Source organism: Sturnira hondurensis, unplaced genomic scaffold (genome assembly GCF_014824575.4).
Source record: "Sturnira hondurensis isolate 20B ecotype Veracruz unplaced genomic scaffold, ASM1482457v3 Scaffold0021143, whole genome shotgun sequence".
Taxonomy (NCBI): Eukaryota; Metazoa; Chordata; class Mammalia; order Chiroptera; family Phyllostomidae; genus Sturnira; species Sturnira hondurensis.
In genome coordinates this window covers 24,860,855-24,880,110 of record NW_028093774.1, presented here as the reverse complement: position 1 = coordinate 24,880,110, position 19,256 = coordinate 24,860,855, and the positions used below count along the sequence as shown (strand labels likewise).

At 44.9% G+C, this 19,256-nt stretch overlaps 1 protein-coding gene across 2 annotated transcripts in view; it reads right to left on the bottom strand.

The window, feature by feature from the left end:
* Window positions 1-254: 254 nt before the first annotated feature.
* Window positions 255-19,256, bottom strand: part of DCAF5 (DDB1 and CUL4 associated factor 5) — a 93,892-nt gene continuing 74,890 nt past the window's right edge. For both annotated transcript variants that reach the window (XM_037031682.1, XM_037031683.1), the window contains exons 8-9: window positions 11,987-12,114; window positions 255-4,933 (exon numbers count right to left, since the gene is read on the bottom strand). In XM_037031682.1, coding sequence (XP_036887577.1) covers window positions 3,173-4,933; window positions 11,987-12,114 — 1,889 coding nt within the window. In that variant the 3' untranslated portion in view covers window positions 255-3,172. The remainder of the gene's footprint in view (window positions 4,934-11,986; window positions 12,115-19,256) is intronic.

The window sequence follows — 19,256 nt, the reverse complement described above, 5'->3', positions numbered from 1 at the left end:
TCTAAGCCTGGAAAAGGAGACCAAGTAGATACCTCTCCCTACCATATGTTTTGTTGTCCAGATGTGACCTGTGTCCCAATTCCAAAAGTGACAGTGACCACTGGCAGGGATGTGGAGTACCAGTTTATCTTTTGGTCTTTGGCGTAGCTTTGAATCAAGTTTCCAACTAGGCAAGAATTAAAACAGGAAAGAAATGAAGGAGGAGGGGTGTCTAAGCAACCAAGTCTTCCCTGGCAGAGAAGAGGAGGCCGTGAGAAGTGAACAACAGGTTTATTTGCATACACACAGGGGAAGAGTTAGCATCGCTGGGTGGGCCTGTGAGGGGGTAAGGCTTCAGCAGAGGAAGGCACCCGGACAAACAAGGGGCTCCCGGCTTAGTAAATCAAGCACAGTAGCAGCCTTCGTTTGCCCCTTGCCAACTACTCATTTAACTCATGTACCCGCTGTCCTAGAGTCACAGGAATCACAAAACCCGGCGGAAAATAACGTGAAGAGAAACGGCTCTTTAGGTCTGGACCAGCCACTTAAAATTTTAGGTACAGGATGCAGGAAGAAACATAAGAGGCACTTTTGAGCAGCTCTTAATTTAATTGGTGCCACTGTCCTGCTAGTAAAGACACCTATCACACAAGAATCCGGGGATTAAACGTGCCTCCCAAGTCGGAACATCAGTTCTCTAAGGGGTCGGGCAAAGGGACCCTGGAAGTGGTTCCTGCTAGGTTTCCAGGGCCACGATCACAGACAGATTTCTGGAAATGAGAGTGGAGTGGCTACAGAGACAAGCATTTCTCAGCCTGCTCCTGTGGGGCCTATTTTCTGGCAAGCTGAATCTGGGGTGCCGGGAAGAGTCTCTCCCAAGGATTAAAGGCATCCTTATTAAAAACTGATCTTTCCTGGATACTAAAGCTGAACCAGAATGAACTTTGACTTCTGAGTATCCAAATGAGATTAAGGCCTTTAACACGAAAAGACCGAGTTCTGTATTTGGGAACAGTAACTACTAAGTGACTAGTTCACAAGAGAACTTGAACTATTTCTTTATTCTCCAGGAATATATGCGGATTATGTCAGAGAAGCCAGGAAAGGATACCTACTGATTAATTAATCAAAACATAAAGATTGGGTATGCTGACTAGGAAGGGGAAGAGAAACACACACTGAATAATTGTATTTTTTTGTTTTTTGTATATAAAGGATTAAAAAATTCCAATTTAATAAATTTTGGAAAAGCAAATGTAAAATGACTTGGGCTTATAAAACCAGAATTTACAATAATCTGTGAATAGTCAAAAACAAATCATAAAACCATTTTGATTACAAATCCAAATAATTCTAAGGGTTACAGAATCACTTTTCCCACTTCCCCAGTGAGATTACAGGTGTTAAATTGTAAGCATCCCCTCTGCTACTCACACCCTCATCTCCTTCTCCTAAGGCAGTGTCTTCACACCCAAGTCACATCGCACATACCGGCACAGCCTTCCTTTCCCGAAGCTTAGTGAAATGGTGTCTCCTTTTGGCTTAGGTCAACAACCTTCTTTCATAAATAACCTCTCTTCTCCCAGTGCCTAAGTCCATCCAAGTGTTCATTCTCCACAGGTGGTCCTCCCTTGGTCCCAGTTCCAGTAGGACAGGCCCTCCACTAAAAGGATCAGCGAGGCCACGCCACTCACACCATGGTCCCCCCTGCACCAGTGCCGGTTGGGCTGCCAGCTGGGCTTCCCAACTGTCTGTCTGGCACCTTTGTGCCCAAGAAAGATACAGTGCTCTCCTCTCTTTCCCCCTCATTTCTTGCCAGTATTCTGCCTTTTCATGACACCTATGACAACAAACTCTCTGGTGATTCCTGGTTCTTCCTGTCCTGCACAACCCTCCGCTGACAACCAAGTGACTGACCACCACTGCAATGCTGCAAATCTCCTGGTCTTTTCCCTTCGCAATCTTTTATCTACCTCCATGAAACGAAGTCTCTTCTAGGAGCCAGGAGTCTTAAATCAGCGACCCCTCTTTCCACACGCTCTGCCTCCTGACAGACCTACTCAGTAAGGATCTGTTACTTCAGGATGCCCACTGCTCTGCAAGATCTGGTCAGACCACCACAGCTTCTGTCAACTGCCAGTTTGAGGGAAGACGCCATGCCCGTCAATTCTCACCGATCGTGTGGGGTTGAATTAAATTAATATAGTACCATACTCCGTTCTTTACTATACCTCTTAACACACATATAACATCCCCTTTAGTAGTTTGAGCACAAAGCTCTCGAGAGCTGTCTTTTCCCCTTCTTTCAATATGCTTAGACGCCACCACATGTCACCAAGGAGCGCCTACAGGTCTGCTGGGTGCCTCTTAGAACTAAGCATCTAACTGGTTAAAGTGTTACCCACAACTAGTTACATTTTATGGCCTCCATATAGTATGTTTTGCCGCGTTGTTCAATTTGCAATCAGTGAAATTTATCAGGGATCTATGTTCTCTTGAATCTGATCTTAAGTGCTAACCTCTCATCAGCATTAAAAATGCTCCACTTTTAGTCTGTCTACGTTAAATGCTCAATGTAGAAGTGCTACTCAGAGAAAACATGGAAGATTTCTTTAAGAAAGGAACCATGCTTTCCTTCCTGGCACAGCCAATGGGCTGAAGGCCTGTTTCCGGTCTCCTCTCCAGTCTTTCAGCCTAGACCCACTACTCACTGGCGGCACCACCGGATTTCACCAGCACTCATCGTTACGGCCAGAACAGTGAAGCCCAGAACACCTACGGCACGTAAACAAGGTGAGATGGCAAACACCACGGGTCCACAGACCCGTCTCTGATGGAGGATGAAGGAGAGGTCTGAAACAGCAAGCTCACGCGTGCTGGCGCGCACGCACGAGAACAAGTCCACCGTCTCAACAAGGGTTTACTTTAACAGAATCTGCGCGGGCGCCTATGCTTACGCTTTACTAGAAAGGAGTCACTTGGATTTTTCCCTTTCTTGACACAGCACAAGCCAACAGCCAACTAAACATCAACCCATTGTTAAATAGAAGGGAGCAGCATCAGACACAAAATTCAGGCCCTGGTTTTATGTGCCTTTAATACTTTTTTTTCCTTTCCTCTGTGTTCACTAAACAGGATTAAAAATTTTTTTGTAAAGCTCCTTTTTTGTAGCTTTTTTTCCCCTTTGTATTTATCATGTTTTTAATTTCTTCTCTGAGGAGGAATTCTCTGAATCTGTATCTTCCAATTCGACTCGGTGCCTTTTGAGGCCACTATGGCCACGAACAGCCCTGCTGCCGTCCACGCCTGGGGGGTCAGTGGGGTCCTCTCTCGTTCCAGCACTGGGGGTCTCACAGGCCATTTCAGACCCACAACAATCTTTGTGTAGGAGTGTCCCTGTCAGGGACAAGTTACGGTCAGTGTCTGAGCATCCCGGGGAAGAGCAGGCCACTGCTTCCAGCTCCCCAAAGTTCTGTCCATTGTTGTGGAGGTGCGGGGGGCGGGGGTGTAAGCGTCCATTGTTGTGGTTAGCACAGACGGTTTCGAGGCTCCTCTCTTCACTGTCATCAGCCTGGGTCCTGGGACAGTTGCCAGTCTCACTGTTGAAAGTGGAGCCAGATGCCTTGGGGGCAGGAGGAGAAGGCGGCTCCTCAGCCCGGCTGCTCAGGGCCTTGCTCAGGGCCTTTCCATTGAGCTTCTTGGTTTCGTAAGAGTGTTCTACAGAGCCACCATTGTTAGTGTCCTGAGAGGTGTCCTCTGATGCCTCTGCCCAAGAGTGGCAGCTGTGCTCATGGCCTGGGGCAACACTGGGGTTTCTAGAAGTCTCTTCTTTTAAAGCATCCTTGTTCTGGCCTTCGGGGGGCAGGTCCTGGTTCCTTTGGGCCATGGTGGTGTTTAGACAGGCTTCCTTACTGGAAGAAGGGGCTGGGTTGTCCTTATGGCTGGTTCCTGCTCTCCCTTCGTCTGCTTCCCCAGACACCAGGGAGCTCTCTCCATCTTTGTTTGAGTAGGAGATATAGGAATAGCGGAGCCACTTGTAGGCTTTATAAATCTTCCGCTCAACTGACTCTATGTCCGAAGTTGGTGATGCCCGGCTTGGCTGAGTCTCCAGAGCAGAAGTGCTCCGCTCAGGGGAGGACGTGGGGGAGGAAGAGAGGTCATCCACTTTAATCTGGGGGTAATCATAGTTGTCTTCGCCAATGTAGGTGTTGGAGGGCTTGGGAGGGGCGCTGGGCCTCTCTTCTCGGGGAGTCTTTTGTCGGCGCCGCATGGCATTCCGCTGCCGGGTGGACGCTCGGCGTTCATTCAGTTCCTCCTCGTCCTCAGAGCTACTAGAGCTGCTTGAGCTGCTGGACTCGTCCTCAGGGCTGGGGGACCGGGGACGGGGGAAGAGATCCGTGTCCAGTTCAACTTCACAGGCATTTTCTTCGGAATCGGACTCATTGGAAAGAGCCAGGAGACGTTTGTCCTGGTAGCGCCGTAGAGCTGACAGGCGCTGCTGGCGAGAAGCAGCATCCTCGCACGTGGGTGGTGGTGGGGTCGCCGCCACTGTGTTTGTGGTGGTGACCCGCAGGGGCCCTAGGTGGAAAGCGCTGTCGGCAGACTCATCCACTGTTGGAGGAGGGGAGCGGGGCAGCGAGGCCGAAGACTCAGAGTCGGTATAACCTGAGCGCTCGCTGACCCCTGCGTGCAGCTGGAGGATGGTGCTCTCACTCAGGTCGCTGTCGGAGTCAGAGCTCCAGCCCTCAATCTCACGGCGCACCAGGGAGTCAAAGAAGGCCATCATCCGGGGGTCCTCCTGTACAGACTGGTTGGCGTAGTCATGCGACAGGCCACTCCCACTATTCAGCACAAGGCTGATGTACTCTTCGTGGGTGTAGAGGCAGCGGGAATCATCCTCAATCCGACCGTCCAGGTCTCCAGTACATCCTGGCTGCTTGTAGGGGCTCCAGATCTGCACAGAAGGCGGAAACAAAACCAACAGAGCTGACTGGGAAGTACTGGAAAGCTGGTGGTGATAAAGAGCTCCAAGGCAGAGTTTCCCCAGGCCCTTCCTGTCATTTAGCCAGGACTTGCCAACCAACTTTAAAAATACATACTTTATCAGACTGGATTGTGTTGGGCACATACGAAAATGGAGGCTTCTAAAGCCAGATGTGGAAAAAAACATGGTCTGGGACATAGCATTCATTAATCAGGAAACCTAAGTCCTATCTCTAGGCCCAGGACAATTATACACCATCTACCCCACAATCTGCCCACCCTCTTAACTTCCTCTATTAGTAGTATGAAGATTCCAGTGAACCCCTTCATAATCTCAGAGGACAGAGGAGGATTTAAAGATTGATCAACGTGTTCAAAATTCTCAGAAGACTGAAGCTGTGCAGAGGCACCACTTTGCCGAAGTGAAAACAGACACAGCGGTAAGTCCTCTGCAACAGTTAATATTTCAGCCTGTAACTCCACTTCTCTCCAACTGCAAGATTTCTATTTTTAACTAATGGGAATTGCTTACTGGAGCTTGATGAGAATAGCCAACTGCCTACACTGCAGTTCCCTCCTGGACATGCAGGCATCAGTTTCCCAGGAAACCGGGTTCTCTTAGCCAGGGAGCTGCTGGCTTCCTCTTCAGCTCCTCTATCTCCACAGGAAGAGGTGGGACCTCCCACCCCAAGGCCGCAGCTCCATCCCTTAACATCCCTCCAGTCCATGGTCAGACACATGAGCTCCCAGCCAAATGTGGCTGAACTAGGATTCCAACTCAGGCCTGTCTGAAGCTAAGGCCCAACTTTACCAATTGAATAAATTATACAAAAACCAAGAACAAAGTAATTAAGCTGTCACCGCAAATGAGTACGATTAGCTTTACCTGACTGCCAGACTGGTGCACAAGAGCAGCACAAAGGAGCTTGGTTATAATCAGCTGGTAGCCATGGCAACTGAGATGAAATTCCAGGGGATTTTCTTGGCTGACAGGCTGGTGTCTATCTTTAGATGGCACCCAACCCAGAAAGCAGTGGCTCCTCATTCCCTACCCTCTATCAAGACAATGGCTTCACTTCCCCAACTAGCCAAAGACAAATCCACTTCCATGAATTCACTGAAGCCTGCTAACTCCACACTTTACTTCAACTCCCGGGTGGTAGCACCTCTTTGGAGGACCCCAGTTCAGGAGGGGCTGAAGAAACCTTCTGGGTTAGCGCTCTACCAATTCCCAACAGATTCACTCTTCCTTCAACTTTGTTTCCTGCCCACAACTCCTCAGATGTTCTCCCTTCTCCAGCTTCATCATCTCCCCCAGGGGAGTTCTAACTCGATGGTTCTCAAACTTTGCAGTGTACGAAAATCACCTGAAGAGTAATTACAATGTTGACTCCTGAGCCCTGCCCACCCTTAGAGATTCTGATTCTAAGCCATGGGCAGGTATCAGCGTTCTGCATTTAAAAATATATATTTTATTGACTGTGCTATTATAGTTGTTAATGCAGAACCCTGAAATGGGCCAAGCACTCAAGGACTCAGTGGGGAGACCAACTTTTAAGAAACAGTGGAATACAGTTAGTAGAAAATGAGTTGCTGAAAATAACGGATTTGTCTAAAGAGATTCTCAAATTCCTTGTGAGAAACATTTTTTAATTTTACATTATTTTCTAGAGAAAGGGAAATATTGATGTGTGAGAGAAACACCTATCAGTTGCCTCTCACATGCCCCCAACCAGGGACCTGGCCCACAACCCAGGCAGGTGCCCTGACTGGGAATTGAACTCTCCCTTCACAGGCTGGTGCTCAATCCACTGAGCCACACCACCCAGGGCTGTTTGAGAAACATTTTAACACGGCCTTCAGCAACAAGCTCAGGCTATAAATGTCTATCTCTGAGAACAGATGTCCAAGAGAATAGAAGTTTGGTGGCCTAGAAAGGAAAATGAGGGATCCTAAAGGCAAAGTCCTCAGGGTGTTTTGTAGTCTTAGTCCACAGTCTGGGTCAAATCTCTCACTTCCGCAGTTTAAAAATAGCAAAATGTTACTAACTATGTAGTCTAAGACGAAGTTTAATCTACATGTACTTCACAGTAACTCAGAATTTGTTAACCCGAGTACAAAATATTGATGGCAAGATGCTGGCCTAACTATCCAACAAGCTAGTTTCTAGGTTCTCATCTACTGCCCAGGGCCCTCTGTCTTCACTTCAGGAATGAAAACCATAGCACTGAAAGCCAGCTTTTGTTCTGACTCTGGAATATATTACGCTGAGGTAGACGTTCATTCCTGAAGCTTGGCATCATGGAACAGAATGCTGGATCAGGAGGCAGGAGACTCGAGTGTGGGTTCCCACTCAGCTCCCAGTTAGCTAGTGACCTTGGGTGAAGCTCTGCTCCCTCATCTCGACGGTGAGTAAGTGAACTGTTACCTAATCCTAAGGTTCAGAGCAAAACAAACCCCCATTACAGACAGCCAGTCTTCTGGCTCGAGAGCCTTGCAGCACAAAGTTGCCGGAGCAGGTAGGACAGAAAGAAACTCCAGCCCCACTGCCTCACAGGGCCCTGGGCAAATAACTTCACTCTTGAAAGTCTCTTATCTGTAGAAATGAGAATCATTTCCATAGTCTATAACAAAGCACCAATAAATGTGGTGCTTCTCTTTCATCTAGCAGCTGAATACCTCAACTAAGATGTTTTAGACCCATCCTCAAAGACTTTTGAACATCAGAAGTACTGACAATCCCTGTTATCTCAGTCTTCCCTCATCCATAAAATAACAATTTCAAGCATTTGTGAAATTATTTTTTTTTAAGATTTTTATTTATCTTTAGAGAGAAAGAAGGGAGGGCAAAAGAGAGGGAGAGAAACATTGATGTATATGTGAAAGACACGATCAACCACCTCTTGTACACCCCCTACTGGGGACCTGGCCTGCAACCCAGACATGTGCCCTGACCGTGAATCAAAGAGGTGACCTTTCGGATGCAGGCCTGCGCTCAAACCACTGAGACACATCAACCAGGGCAAATTGTTGATTTCTTTACAGGGAAAATTAACAACTCAGAAGTGAAGCAATGAAGACACAACTTCCTGTGATACATTAAATGTATCAATAGCTAGAGATGCCTCCCCAAAGGGCAAGGTTCATGAGAAAAGAAGAGGGATGAGCAACTCTCTCTCCAAGCCCAGTGAAAAATTCAGCTCAAGAGGCTGCTCAGGAAAAGCATGCAGCTCAATTCTCATTCAAACATCATCAGAATGGAAAGCAATTAAGTAACAAGCATTCTGATATACACAGGTGACCATGACATGCTTGAAGTAGCAACTCTAAGGCCATCTTCTCTTTGGACTATTATAGAGTTGGCCAAAAAGTTCACCTGGTTTTTTCCATAAGATGGCTCTAAGTAGCACTTAGTTGTCTATAATTTTGTCTGAAACGATTTTGTTAGATTGTACTGTGACAGGTGTCTTATCAACATGCATTTTAAAAAAAAATCAAAATCGGTGAATTTTTGTGTGGCCATTTTAGTAATGAAGATGGAAGAAAATAAGTGACATTTTTGACACATTATGCTTTATTATTTCAAGAAAGGTAAACATGCAAGAGCAATGCAAAAAAAGGTTTCTGCAGTGTATAGAGAAGGTGCTGTGACTGATTGAACATGTCAGAAGTGGTTTTCAGAGTTTAGTGCAAACCACTAAAGTTTTGCACTGAAACAAATTTCTTGCTGGATGATGCTCCACAGTTGGGTAGACCAACTGAAGTTGGTAACGATCAAATCGAGACATTAATTGAAAACAACCAACGTTCTACCATGCGGGGGATAGCCGACATACTCAAAATATTCAAATCAAGAAAGTTATGGGTAAAAATGAAAAATGTGTCTTTCATTTTATAAAAAAATCTAAACAGACATTTTGGCCAATCCGATACTAAGCTTAGAAATATGCTCACCTACCAGGAAAAACGACACAGATAAGGATCTAAAATGCTACTCAAGGGTTCTCTGCATTCTGCAATCTGGCTTCCAAGAGGGTCCGACTCAGCTCAGGCCTACCTTTCCAGCTGTATTTCTTAGCCTCCCCACTTCTTGTGCTCGTCACTTTGGTCCAAACAGGACCATTTTTGCCTAAACAGGTCCCACACTTTGCTGCTCCTGAGCATTTATTCACAAGCACAAGGCTTGAAATACAGTAGGTAATCAATAAGTATTTGTTGATTCAATGAAGTAATTATCCATTCACTCCATTTAGACTGTTCTTCCAATGTTACTCTTCTTCGTTTCACAGTCTTCATTCTGCTAAGTCTAATTTAAATATTCCATATACTGAGATTATCCCAGATGGGAAAAAATTTTCCTCTTCTCACAGCACTTTTTGAATGTCTCTTGTATACCTATTGCACTTTCCTTTACCTTTATTTCTTGTCTCTCCTACCAGGTCATCAATTCCTGGGAAGACCTGCATTACCTCTCTTTGCCTTTGTGGTCCCCATAGGGCCCAGCGCAAATAACATGCAGTAGTTACATTATACATATGGGGTGAATAAATATTGGTCTTTGAGAAAAAAACATCAGCATTTGCCTTATCTTGCCTCCACTTAATGTTTAACTACAAAGTGAACCCGTGTTTTGGTAACAAGGGCATTCGAGAGGATAGAAAACCGGTTATGGGTGAGAAAGGCTGGCCCTGCGAGCAGGGGCTCTTCTCCTCTGGGCGACAAAGGCAGTAGTAAAGGACAGGCAGGGCGACACGGTGGGGTGAAGTGGAGACGGAGGTACAGAGAGAAAGGCAGGTCAGGGAGTTCTAGTCTATGTCAGGCCAGACTAGACTAGAACATGGTGAGTTGATGCTCTCTGAGCCACTGACTCTCTCAGAAATAGCAAGTGGGAAAGTGACGCTTACTAAAAGTCAGAAACTGAAAGGCACAGGTAATTCACAGGCTCTCTTCTGGGTGGCAGGTCACGGTTAGCATACTCACTCGACAGGTGGCGGACAGATTCAAAGAGCTGTTTGAGGGTACCAGCTGCACTGACTTAAGGTTTCAAATGGCTAAACGCGCCTTCTAGTGGGACAGGATTCAACTCTACTAGAACCTGGAAGCAGTGAGCTCTATGGTTCCGTTTGGATAACCTCACAGAGAAAACACTTTCTTCTCTTTCTCCTCTGAGAAGTTGGCTAGTTTCCAAACTATGACCTCTAGGGTAAAGACTCCAGTTGACTAAATAGTAATTGGGGAGACTCAGCTCAGAAGCATCCCAGAGCGCAGAATCTTTCTTCTAAAGGAGATGCCCAAGTGGAGCTCTCTGAGAAAGAGAATGACGTCCACAGACCTGGAAAGGACACGTTACCATGCCAACCCAAAAGTCACAAGCCAAAGGAGAAGGGAAAGCAATGCAAGGGACAAAGCCAGTTCACTGACTGCCCAAGTAAAGGTCTACAGAGATGATCAAATCCAGCAGGAATGTCGGGCTGCCTGCTTGCTGCCTTCCCATTAGCGTGGCGAGGGTGGCAATACCCTGGGAAGCTAAGGCTCTACCCTCCCTTTACCTCTAATTAGCTGTGCAATTAACCCCAGACAGTTAATTTATAACATAAACATCATCAGTAAAAAGAAAAAGTCAGTAAAAATGATCTGTAAACCCTGTCCTAGCCCTGTGGGGAAACATGTGCAATCATGAAAGTCACAAGAGCAACAAAATCTGAACACAGGAAGCCAGAATAGGAACACATAAGCACAGCGACCCATACTCCAACATTACGTCTCGGATAGCTTCCTCTGCCTCAGACACAACCTGGTTTAACTCTGGACATTTTTTTAAAAAAAGAACCAAAGAAAATGAAAACTACCATATCATCACAAACCAATTTTTACTTTCTCCCTGAAATCCCCCTCAGGTTTTCAAGGCCATTTTAGGGGTGGGGCGGGAGAGAGGAATTTTAACTTTTGAGGGGGAATACTATCTATCCTAACTTAAAAGTCAAAGTTATCCCAGGTCTTCAAATAATTCATCACCTTCCCCAAACCCAAACCCTCATTTTCACATGTAGAAAAGGGTGACTAGCAAATGTGAGTGATGGGCAGTGAACCACCCTTCTGGGGTCTCTCAGTTTCGGGCCCTAAAAATATTTCCTGGCAGGGTTAAGGTCATTCAGTCGATGTGCAACTGATGTAAGTGTTTAGCCTCAATGGCAACCACATGCACTTATTTTTGATATGACCTGAGACAATTTAGCTATGATTCTGGCAGTCACTTAGTCACCTCTGTGTCATATTAGGACAACAATTAATGCGAAGGGCACACTGAGTAACTGAGGGGACGGTGGCTTCTTAACCTCCAGATGAGGTTTATAAAGCAGAACTTATCAGACTTGAGATCAAAGGCCATCGGAAATGCAGCAGCATACAGGTGTCTAGTTTCAAAGCTGCTGACTGTTTTAAAAATGGTCCTGAGACACAGAGGAGGAGGAGGTGATATGAAAGCAAAGCAGAAAATGATTTGAACATATTGGCCCTGCGGTGATGAGGCCATGAGTGAAGAGGCTGCAAGAGGGCGCTCCCCGGGCTCAGCTACCTCCAGGGCTTCAAGGACAGGAAGGGAAGCCGTTCTGCTTGTGCGAGCTGCCTGGGTGTGTCACGTGCCCCTGATAAGCCTCTTCTGACCACTAGGAAGTTATCGTCCACCACTCGGCAGAAACAATTGCTGTTTTACACGGATGCCTTTTCAAAACCAGTTCTTTGGAGAAGCAGTAAGTGAATATCTTGTGAATTAATACTAGCCAATATATTTGAATAAATGACAATACACTTTTTCTTATTTAAAAGAAAAAAAAGGCCCTGAAAGGAGGGGTTTCAGTCATTCTTTTTTAACCAATTTTTCAGTATTTTATAATACGTCAAAATAATGGAAAATTTTGATGAAAAATTAGTATGGTTAGATACGAAACCCTACATACATTGTTTTAGCTTCTCCCAACGGTGAACTGTAATTTCTCTAGAAGGACGGAACGGGAAGGTGCCTCACCTTGATGATCTTCTCGACGCCGGAAGAGCAGATCATGTAGGTGTGGGGGTTGAAGCGAACCTGGTTGACGATAGACCGGTGCCCTTTCAGCACCATGAAGGCTCCATTGACCACCCTGCCGATGCCGCCTGGGAGCACAGAAGGAAACAAAAGTCAAATCATCAGGCCAATAAAAAGCACGTAGGTTCCAGTAGTGGCAGGCAAACAGCTATGAACGGAGTCAAGATTTTTTATTAACTATATAACCAGCAGAAAGCTTAATCTTACAGATAAAGCTGCTATGGAAAGAGGGGTGGAGGTGAAATGTCTCTCAGCATACGTGCTCTTCCCAAGAGCCTTTATTTAGCCTTTAACCATTGCCCACGCCCACCCACTGTAATTCCATTGTCAATGAAGCTACAGCCACTTAAAACATTTCCCAAGTTTTTGATACCAAGATAGAATCCAAGTGTTACCTTAGAAAATGCCAGTCATGAGCAAAAATGAGACTGAACTGCTTGGGAACAGTTTGGCAGCTGAACCAGGGACAAGCAGAACCAGAGCATATAATCACTTACATGCACCAAAACACCTCTAGTCCACCTCCTCAATTTCTGTAATGCAGGTAGCAAACAAAACGGCAAATATATAAAAATCACTGGGAAAATAATGAAGAATCTTTTTTTCTTCTTTTATTTAAAAACTCTGGTAGCAGGGAAGAAGTAAGGATAAAGGGAAATCTAGGTCACTTTTATGTTAAGCAGAGCCCAAATATTGAGAATCTGAATTGGAGAGCGTGGGCCTTAAAGATACCATGTGTGGATTAAAGTCAAGAGGCCACTGATACAAAGCTGTATTTTAAAGACCAATCTTGTAGGCTTTCTTCTTCGATGACTGAGAAAAGTACCAGAGGCCCAGAAATTGCAACACAGACGAAGATGTCACCCTTCACGAACTCAGGATAATCTCAAAGATTTAGCCTCACTGGTAAGAGCACCACAGTCACACAGGAAACGTGCACTCAAGTTCTGATCGAGGTGGCTTCTGCGCCACCATCAACAACAGCTCAGTACATGTATGCCAACCCGTGACCCTGGCGAACTGGCAAATACGATGCATTCGGACCCAAACAAATCGTGCTCACTTATTTAAGCAGTAACTACCCTCTCAGTCCCCACAGGAGCGTGACACTACCAGGGCAAAGTACGTGTGGGCTCCACACGCCACCCCATTGTACAGGGCTCCCAGCCCCACTGTGTTCAGATGTTCATTCCAGACACTCGTCATCTCAGTGTTTGGAAGGAACACAACCAGAACGAACACCCCTTCTCCAGACCCAATCCCGCTCTGAGGAAGGTGTCGTGGGCTTCAGGCATCCTGATGTAACTCCTCTTTTGCCTCACTGAAGAGATCCCTCTCTATTGTCATGTAAATATTTAAAAAACATCTAATAGCAAGGTTTCAGGCTGTACTGACCTGTTTCTTGGCAGTGCCAACTTAGCTAATAGTAGGTGTTTACTCTACTTGGTGGGTGATAAAAATGTCCTTTGCCAACTACCCCCTCCCATTATCTGACATGACTAAATACTTGAATTATCCAAGATGGAAAATACATTTAAAGCTATTCATGTCTCAGCCCAATATCAAGTTTGCTAATAAGCTATAAAGGAAAAGAAAGTGACCAAGACATAGAGCTGGTGTGTTTTTATGAAGAAAAACAGAATCAGGAAAGGTGAAGCACGGAGGCAGGATGACCCAATGGAATCCCCTGGGCAGGCTGAGTATCCGGTGCTGCTCGGCTGGAGGGGGAGGAGGGAGAGGTGACCCGAGTCCACTCAAAATAAAAGTGTTTCACGGGAATGTAAAATAGTTGTTTCAATACGGGGATCTCACCACCTCCACGGAGTACCTTCGAGTCCATTTGTGTTCTGTATGAGGTTGATTCAACAAATAGTATTTCTGCTCATGGACTCTTCTGAATTCTACATTTTCTAACACCATACTCCTATACATACCCACTTTGGGGTGGTCACTAGCAAAGAAACTTTGGGTTAAACTTAGTACAATCTCTGGTTTAATTCTATTCCCTCCAAGAAAAGGAATTTAAGTGACTCAGAGAATTTAAGCGACCTCTTCCATGCCATATAGCTAGTAAATGGTAGAGCCAGGACTTGAACCAGAGTCTGTTTGGCTATAATGTCTAATATCCTTTCCACTACATTGGTAGCCTTTAAGAAATGAAAGGATTTGAATAGGAATGGAGTGAGAAGCTCATAACTGATTTCTAAACCTTTCTGGCATAACTGATTTCTAAATCTTCATCATACAGGTTGGTTTTCTGTAAGTCCTCAATTTAAATGAGTGAAGGGGCAAACTCCATTAAAATGCATCTTGAGTGCAAGCTCTATAATATCACCATAGGACATTCCATCAAACTAACAACACTGAATGGACCATAAGAGCAGAACTGAATCTCTTGCATACCTCGAACCTGAGGCCACAATGCCTACACTAAGGCAGGTGCTCAGTAACCACTTGAATGGATAGTGTTTCAGGGAAGGCAATTCTAGAATAAGTCTCTCTAAAGCATGACAGATAGAGGGTCTTATGTCTTAAAGAATCAGTTACAATAGAACTAAAGTTTGTCAACCGCACCAATCTTTCTGTCAAAGTTTACCTGGAATACAATTATAGTAACTTTCAGATCTCAAGAATGGTTAAAGGGTATCAGTGCTTGAAAATTCCAGACCATGGAAAAAATGTTTCTGTTTCTATTGCTCTTTCATGCACTGTGACCTTATCTGGTTTCTCTTCTTGGTAGCATCTTTAACATAAGGTCTTTTTCCTTTTTCCCACCCAAACTGGTAACTAGGAAATCTGAAAAAGAGGAGGAAGCCAATAGACCCAAGAGACTGATCGTGTAAACAGGCAGAGGAAGAATTATTGCTTCATTTGCTGAAGGTAACCAAGGCTACACACACAGATCACAGCAATGAAAGGGATTCAGAGAAGTTCTCTATCTTCTCCTGGTTTCCAGGTTTCAACTGATTGAATATAGCTGCTGCTATACTGGAGATTTGAGTAATCAGATAGACAGATTTCCTTATTCTGAAATGGCTAAAGTCAAAATGCCAGTATCAGTAAGAACTTGGGGCCTACTCTCCTCCATTACTTAGCCAGACCCTGCCCATCAGCAGAAGGATCAAGCTGAAAGAAGTTAGGCAGGGGTTATTTCTTCCCCAAACCAAATAACCTATACAGTCGCTTGAGGATCATCTCTAAGACTGTAGGCCAGGGGCCTGGTGAGGATCAACCTCACCCCATGGTTTACCCAGTGAAGTCACGACCTAATCACTAATAATGAGTACCAATGAATAAAACAGCACACATCCAGGATAAAGGACCTTATTCATCCTTGCGCTATCATTTATTTATACAGTTCTGTACAAACCAATGGCCACCTGTTTGTCTGGCTAAGCCAAACATGGAAGCACTACTTTGCAGGTTTCTTTAATAAGTTAAGGCCAAAGTTTCCTTATCTCCACCTTTCCTTTGGTTCAGAAGGGATGCTAGGGAGGTGGGGAAGGCTACAAGTCACTTCACCTGCTCTACTGCAAACCTATGAAAATAAAATTTTGAGGCAGTCTGGTAAAGATTTCAGCATCAGTGACTGACTCACTCACTGCCTTAGGGGGAATCCAGGAAACACATGGGGCTCAGAGGAAACTCCTTGCTTAGAACCCTCCAAAAGACCTTTCTAAAAAGCCAAGGACAAATGTCCCCCCCGAGAAGACAAGGGGCTAAGTGTATAGGTCCTCATTTCCCTTCCCTTCTTCACTGTGCTCCTCTTTTCACAACATTCAGCCAGAGAGTTGGTTGTTCAGGTCTCTCAGGAGTCAGGTCACCACTCATTTATTGCCAACTTGTTACTTCTGTCTTTCTCAATTTAATTTGCTTCAACAAAGTCCTGTAAGAATGACTGTTTTTCAACTCAAAATTTAAAAGCAACATGGTCACGATTTCCTGATGTCTTAGTCTAACGGCGTCTTATCAATCACAGTACAAAGTGGTCCTCAATGGCACTTGGGGCTACAGAACAGGACACTGCTCCCCCTCTCCCCCGATCTAATCTATCAGGAAATCCTGATGGTTTTACCTTCAAAGTGTATCTACACTCCAACCCTTACTACCTTGGCTGAAGCCCCCATCACAACACAATTGGATTATGTGACCCTCCTTCTAGCTCTCCTCATTTCTCTCTCACAGCCCTGTTCCTGCCACCTGCCCTCAACTCAGTAGCTGGAGTGATGCTGTTAAAATAAGTCGGTTCATGTCACTCCTCAACTCAGAGTTCTCTGATGGCTCTGCACTTCACTCACAGTAAGGGCCTATATGGCAGGCCACCCCTGTGGCCCACTTACTCTACACAGCAACCCTACTACTCTCCCCCTCCCTCTCTCTGCTTCAACACATCCATTTCCCTGCTGTTTCTCATACACACCAGACACATTTTCACTTCAGAGCCTTCGTACTGGTTTTACCTGAAATGTTCTTCTCCCAGATTTCTGGATGGCTAACTAATGTGACCTTCTCAATGAGGCCTATACTGAAAATCCTATCAAAAATTGCATTTCCCTGAAAACCGCCCCCAAATGCCACGTCCTATCCCCCTTATTCTGCTCTATGCTTTGTTTTCCATAGTACGTCTAGCCTTTTAAACATACTATATAATTTACTGTATTTATTGTTCATTGTCTGTTTTCTGCTCCAGGATGCTTAAGCTCCATGTTGGCAGGGCCTTTTGTTCCGCTGTTGTACCCCAAGCCTACAGAATAGTGCTCATCATGTACGTTTTCAATAACCATTGGGTTGGTGGAAAAGCTTGTCTAGTTTTTCTTTATGATGGCCCTAGTAGTGCTTAGTTGTCTTTAACGTCATTCAAAACAACTTTGTTAGACTATATCGTGACAGCTGTCATATCAGCATGCATTTAAAAGAAACTCACAAAATTGGTGATTTTTTTATATAGCCATTTTAATATTAAAGATGGAAGATATGAAACATTTTCTATGTATTATGCTTTATTATTACTATTTTAAAATGTTTTGTTTATTTACTTTTAGAGAGAGGGGAAGGGAAGGAGAGAAACAGCAAAGTGCAAGAGATACATCGATAGATTGCTTCTTGCACACCTCCAACTGGGGAGATGGCCTACAACCCAGGCATGCGCCCGACTGGGAATCAAAGTGGCAGGCTCGTACTCAATCCACTCAGTCACACCAGTCAGGGCTATGCTTTATTATTTCAAGAAAGGTAAAAATGCAACTAAAATACAAAAAAAAAATTGTGCAGTATATGGAGAAGGTGCTGTGACTGATCAATCAAATGTATCAAAAATGGTTTGCAAAGTTTCTTGGCCCTATTGACATTTTGGCCAAATGACTCTTTGCTGTGGGGCTGTCTTATGCATTCATTGCAAGTTGGTTAGCAGCACGCCTGTCCTCTATTCACTAGAAGCCAATAGCGGGAGACAGCCAACATACTCAAAATATCCAAATCAATAAAGTTATTGGTAAAAGTGAAAAAATGTGTCTTCTATTTTATGGAAAAACTAAATAGACTTTTTGGCCAACCCAATATTTGATGAGTGAATGAATAGATGTTTAATCCAACCACTGGATAAAAGTGGACTATCTTTCTAAGTGTTTCTTTCTCCATTTTTCTGCTGTCCATTTTGAATGACCCTCCCTCCCTCCCTTTCCCCTCTTCCCTTCCTCCTTCCATCCATCTTTTCTCTCTCTTCCTTGCTAGCATTTTTACTATAGTGAGAATAGAGAAATAAATAAAGGGACTAAGATCATACCCATGCTTCAAGGTCCTCTGAAATGCTAATTCCATGAAAACTTTACTGATACCCAAAGTCTTTTCAAGCCCTATCTTTTTCTATGGGACTTGGAACCCATTTTTAAATTTCGAGCACCATACACACATACACTTTCCTCATGCATCTTAAATTGGAAGTTCTTTGAGGGCAAAAAGGTGTTTACTTTTCAACTGCTCATCTGACTTTGCATAATGTCTCTTCAAAAAATATTTTATTGTTGTTTTATTACAGTTGTCCCAATTTTCCCCTCTTTGCCCTCCTCCGCCCAATCTGTGCCCTGCTCCGACAGTCAGTCCCCACCCTGTTGTCTGTGGCTCACTCATACCCGGTCTGACTAGTCCCTTCCCTTTCTCTCCATCACCCCCCGCCCCCTCCCCTCAGGCAGCTGTCAGTTTGTTCCCTGCTTCCATGCCTCTGGTTCTACTGTGCTCGTTCGTTTTTGTATATTCGGTTCCTCTCAGTAAATAAACAAATGGAAGTAGATGCCCTCATCATTTTCTCTCAAACAAGTCTTGAATGAGAAGGCAAAAGCTATTATCTACCAAAATGAGGTTTGGTAAGTAATCTTAAAGCATTTAATCTACTCCATTCCTAACTCCACTGGTAGAATTAAGAATCTACTGCTCTAAGCATCAAGGGACTAGCGGCTACTTCCAGTCAAGATGGTGGCCCAGGCAGCCATGGCTCGCCTCTTCTCACAACCACATCAAAATTACAGCTAAAATATAGAACAACCATCACTCAAAACCGTCAGAAATCGAGTTGAATGGAAGTCTGACAACAACGGAATTAAAGAAACCACATCTATCCAGACTGGTATGAGGGGGCACAGACATGGAATGGGCTGGTCCCTCACCCACATGTGGTGTATAAAAATTTGGGAGGGATATCTTGGTAGCAAAGATATCCCTCACCAGCCCCAAACCAAGACCACCAGCCCAGGGTTCCAGTGCCAAGAAGATAAGTCACTACAACTTCTGGCTGCAAAAACCAGTGGGGATTGAGTTGGAGAAAGAAACTACTAAAGCCCCAAGCATTTCCTCTTAAAGAAACTACACCCAGACTCACCTACTCAGACTCACTCCCTCTGAGCTTCAGCACCAGGGTGGCAGCTTGAAAGGCACCAGTGACATACAGGGAGGGACTGAAATGTCTGGCATTGGGGCAAGCAGAGGCCATTGTCCCTTTGCTAAACCCTCCCGCAACAGAGCTGGCAAGCTGGTGTCATATGTGAAACTCCATCAATCTGGCTAACGCTGTTGGACCCGCCATGGAGATCCCCAGAGACTCTGCCCCGCCCAAGCTGCCTTTCCATATGAATGGTTTGTATAAGCTGATGCTTCGAATACAGGGGGGTCCAACCTATGGCCTGCACTTGGCCCAGGATGGCTATGAATGCAGCCCAGC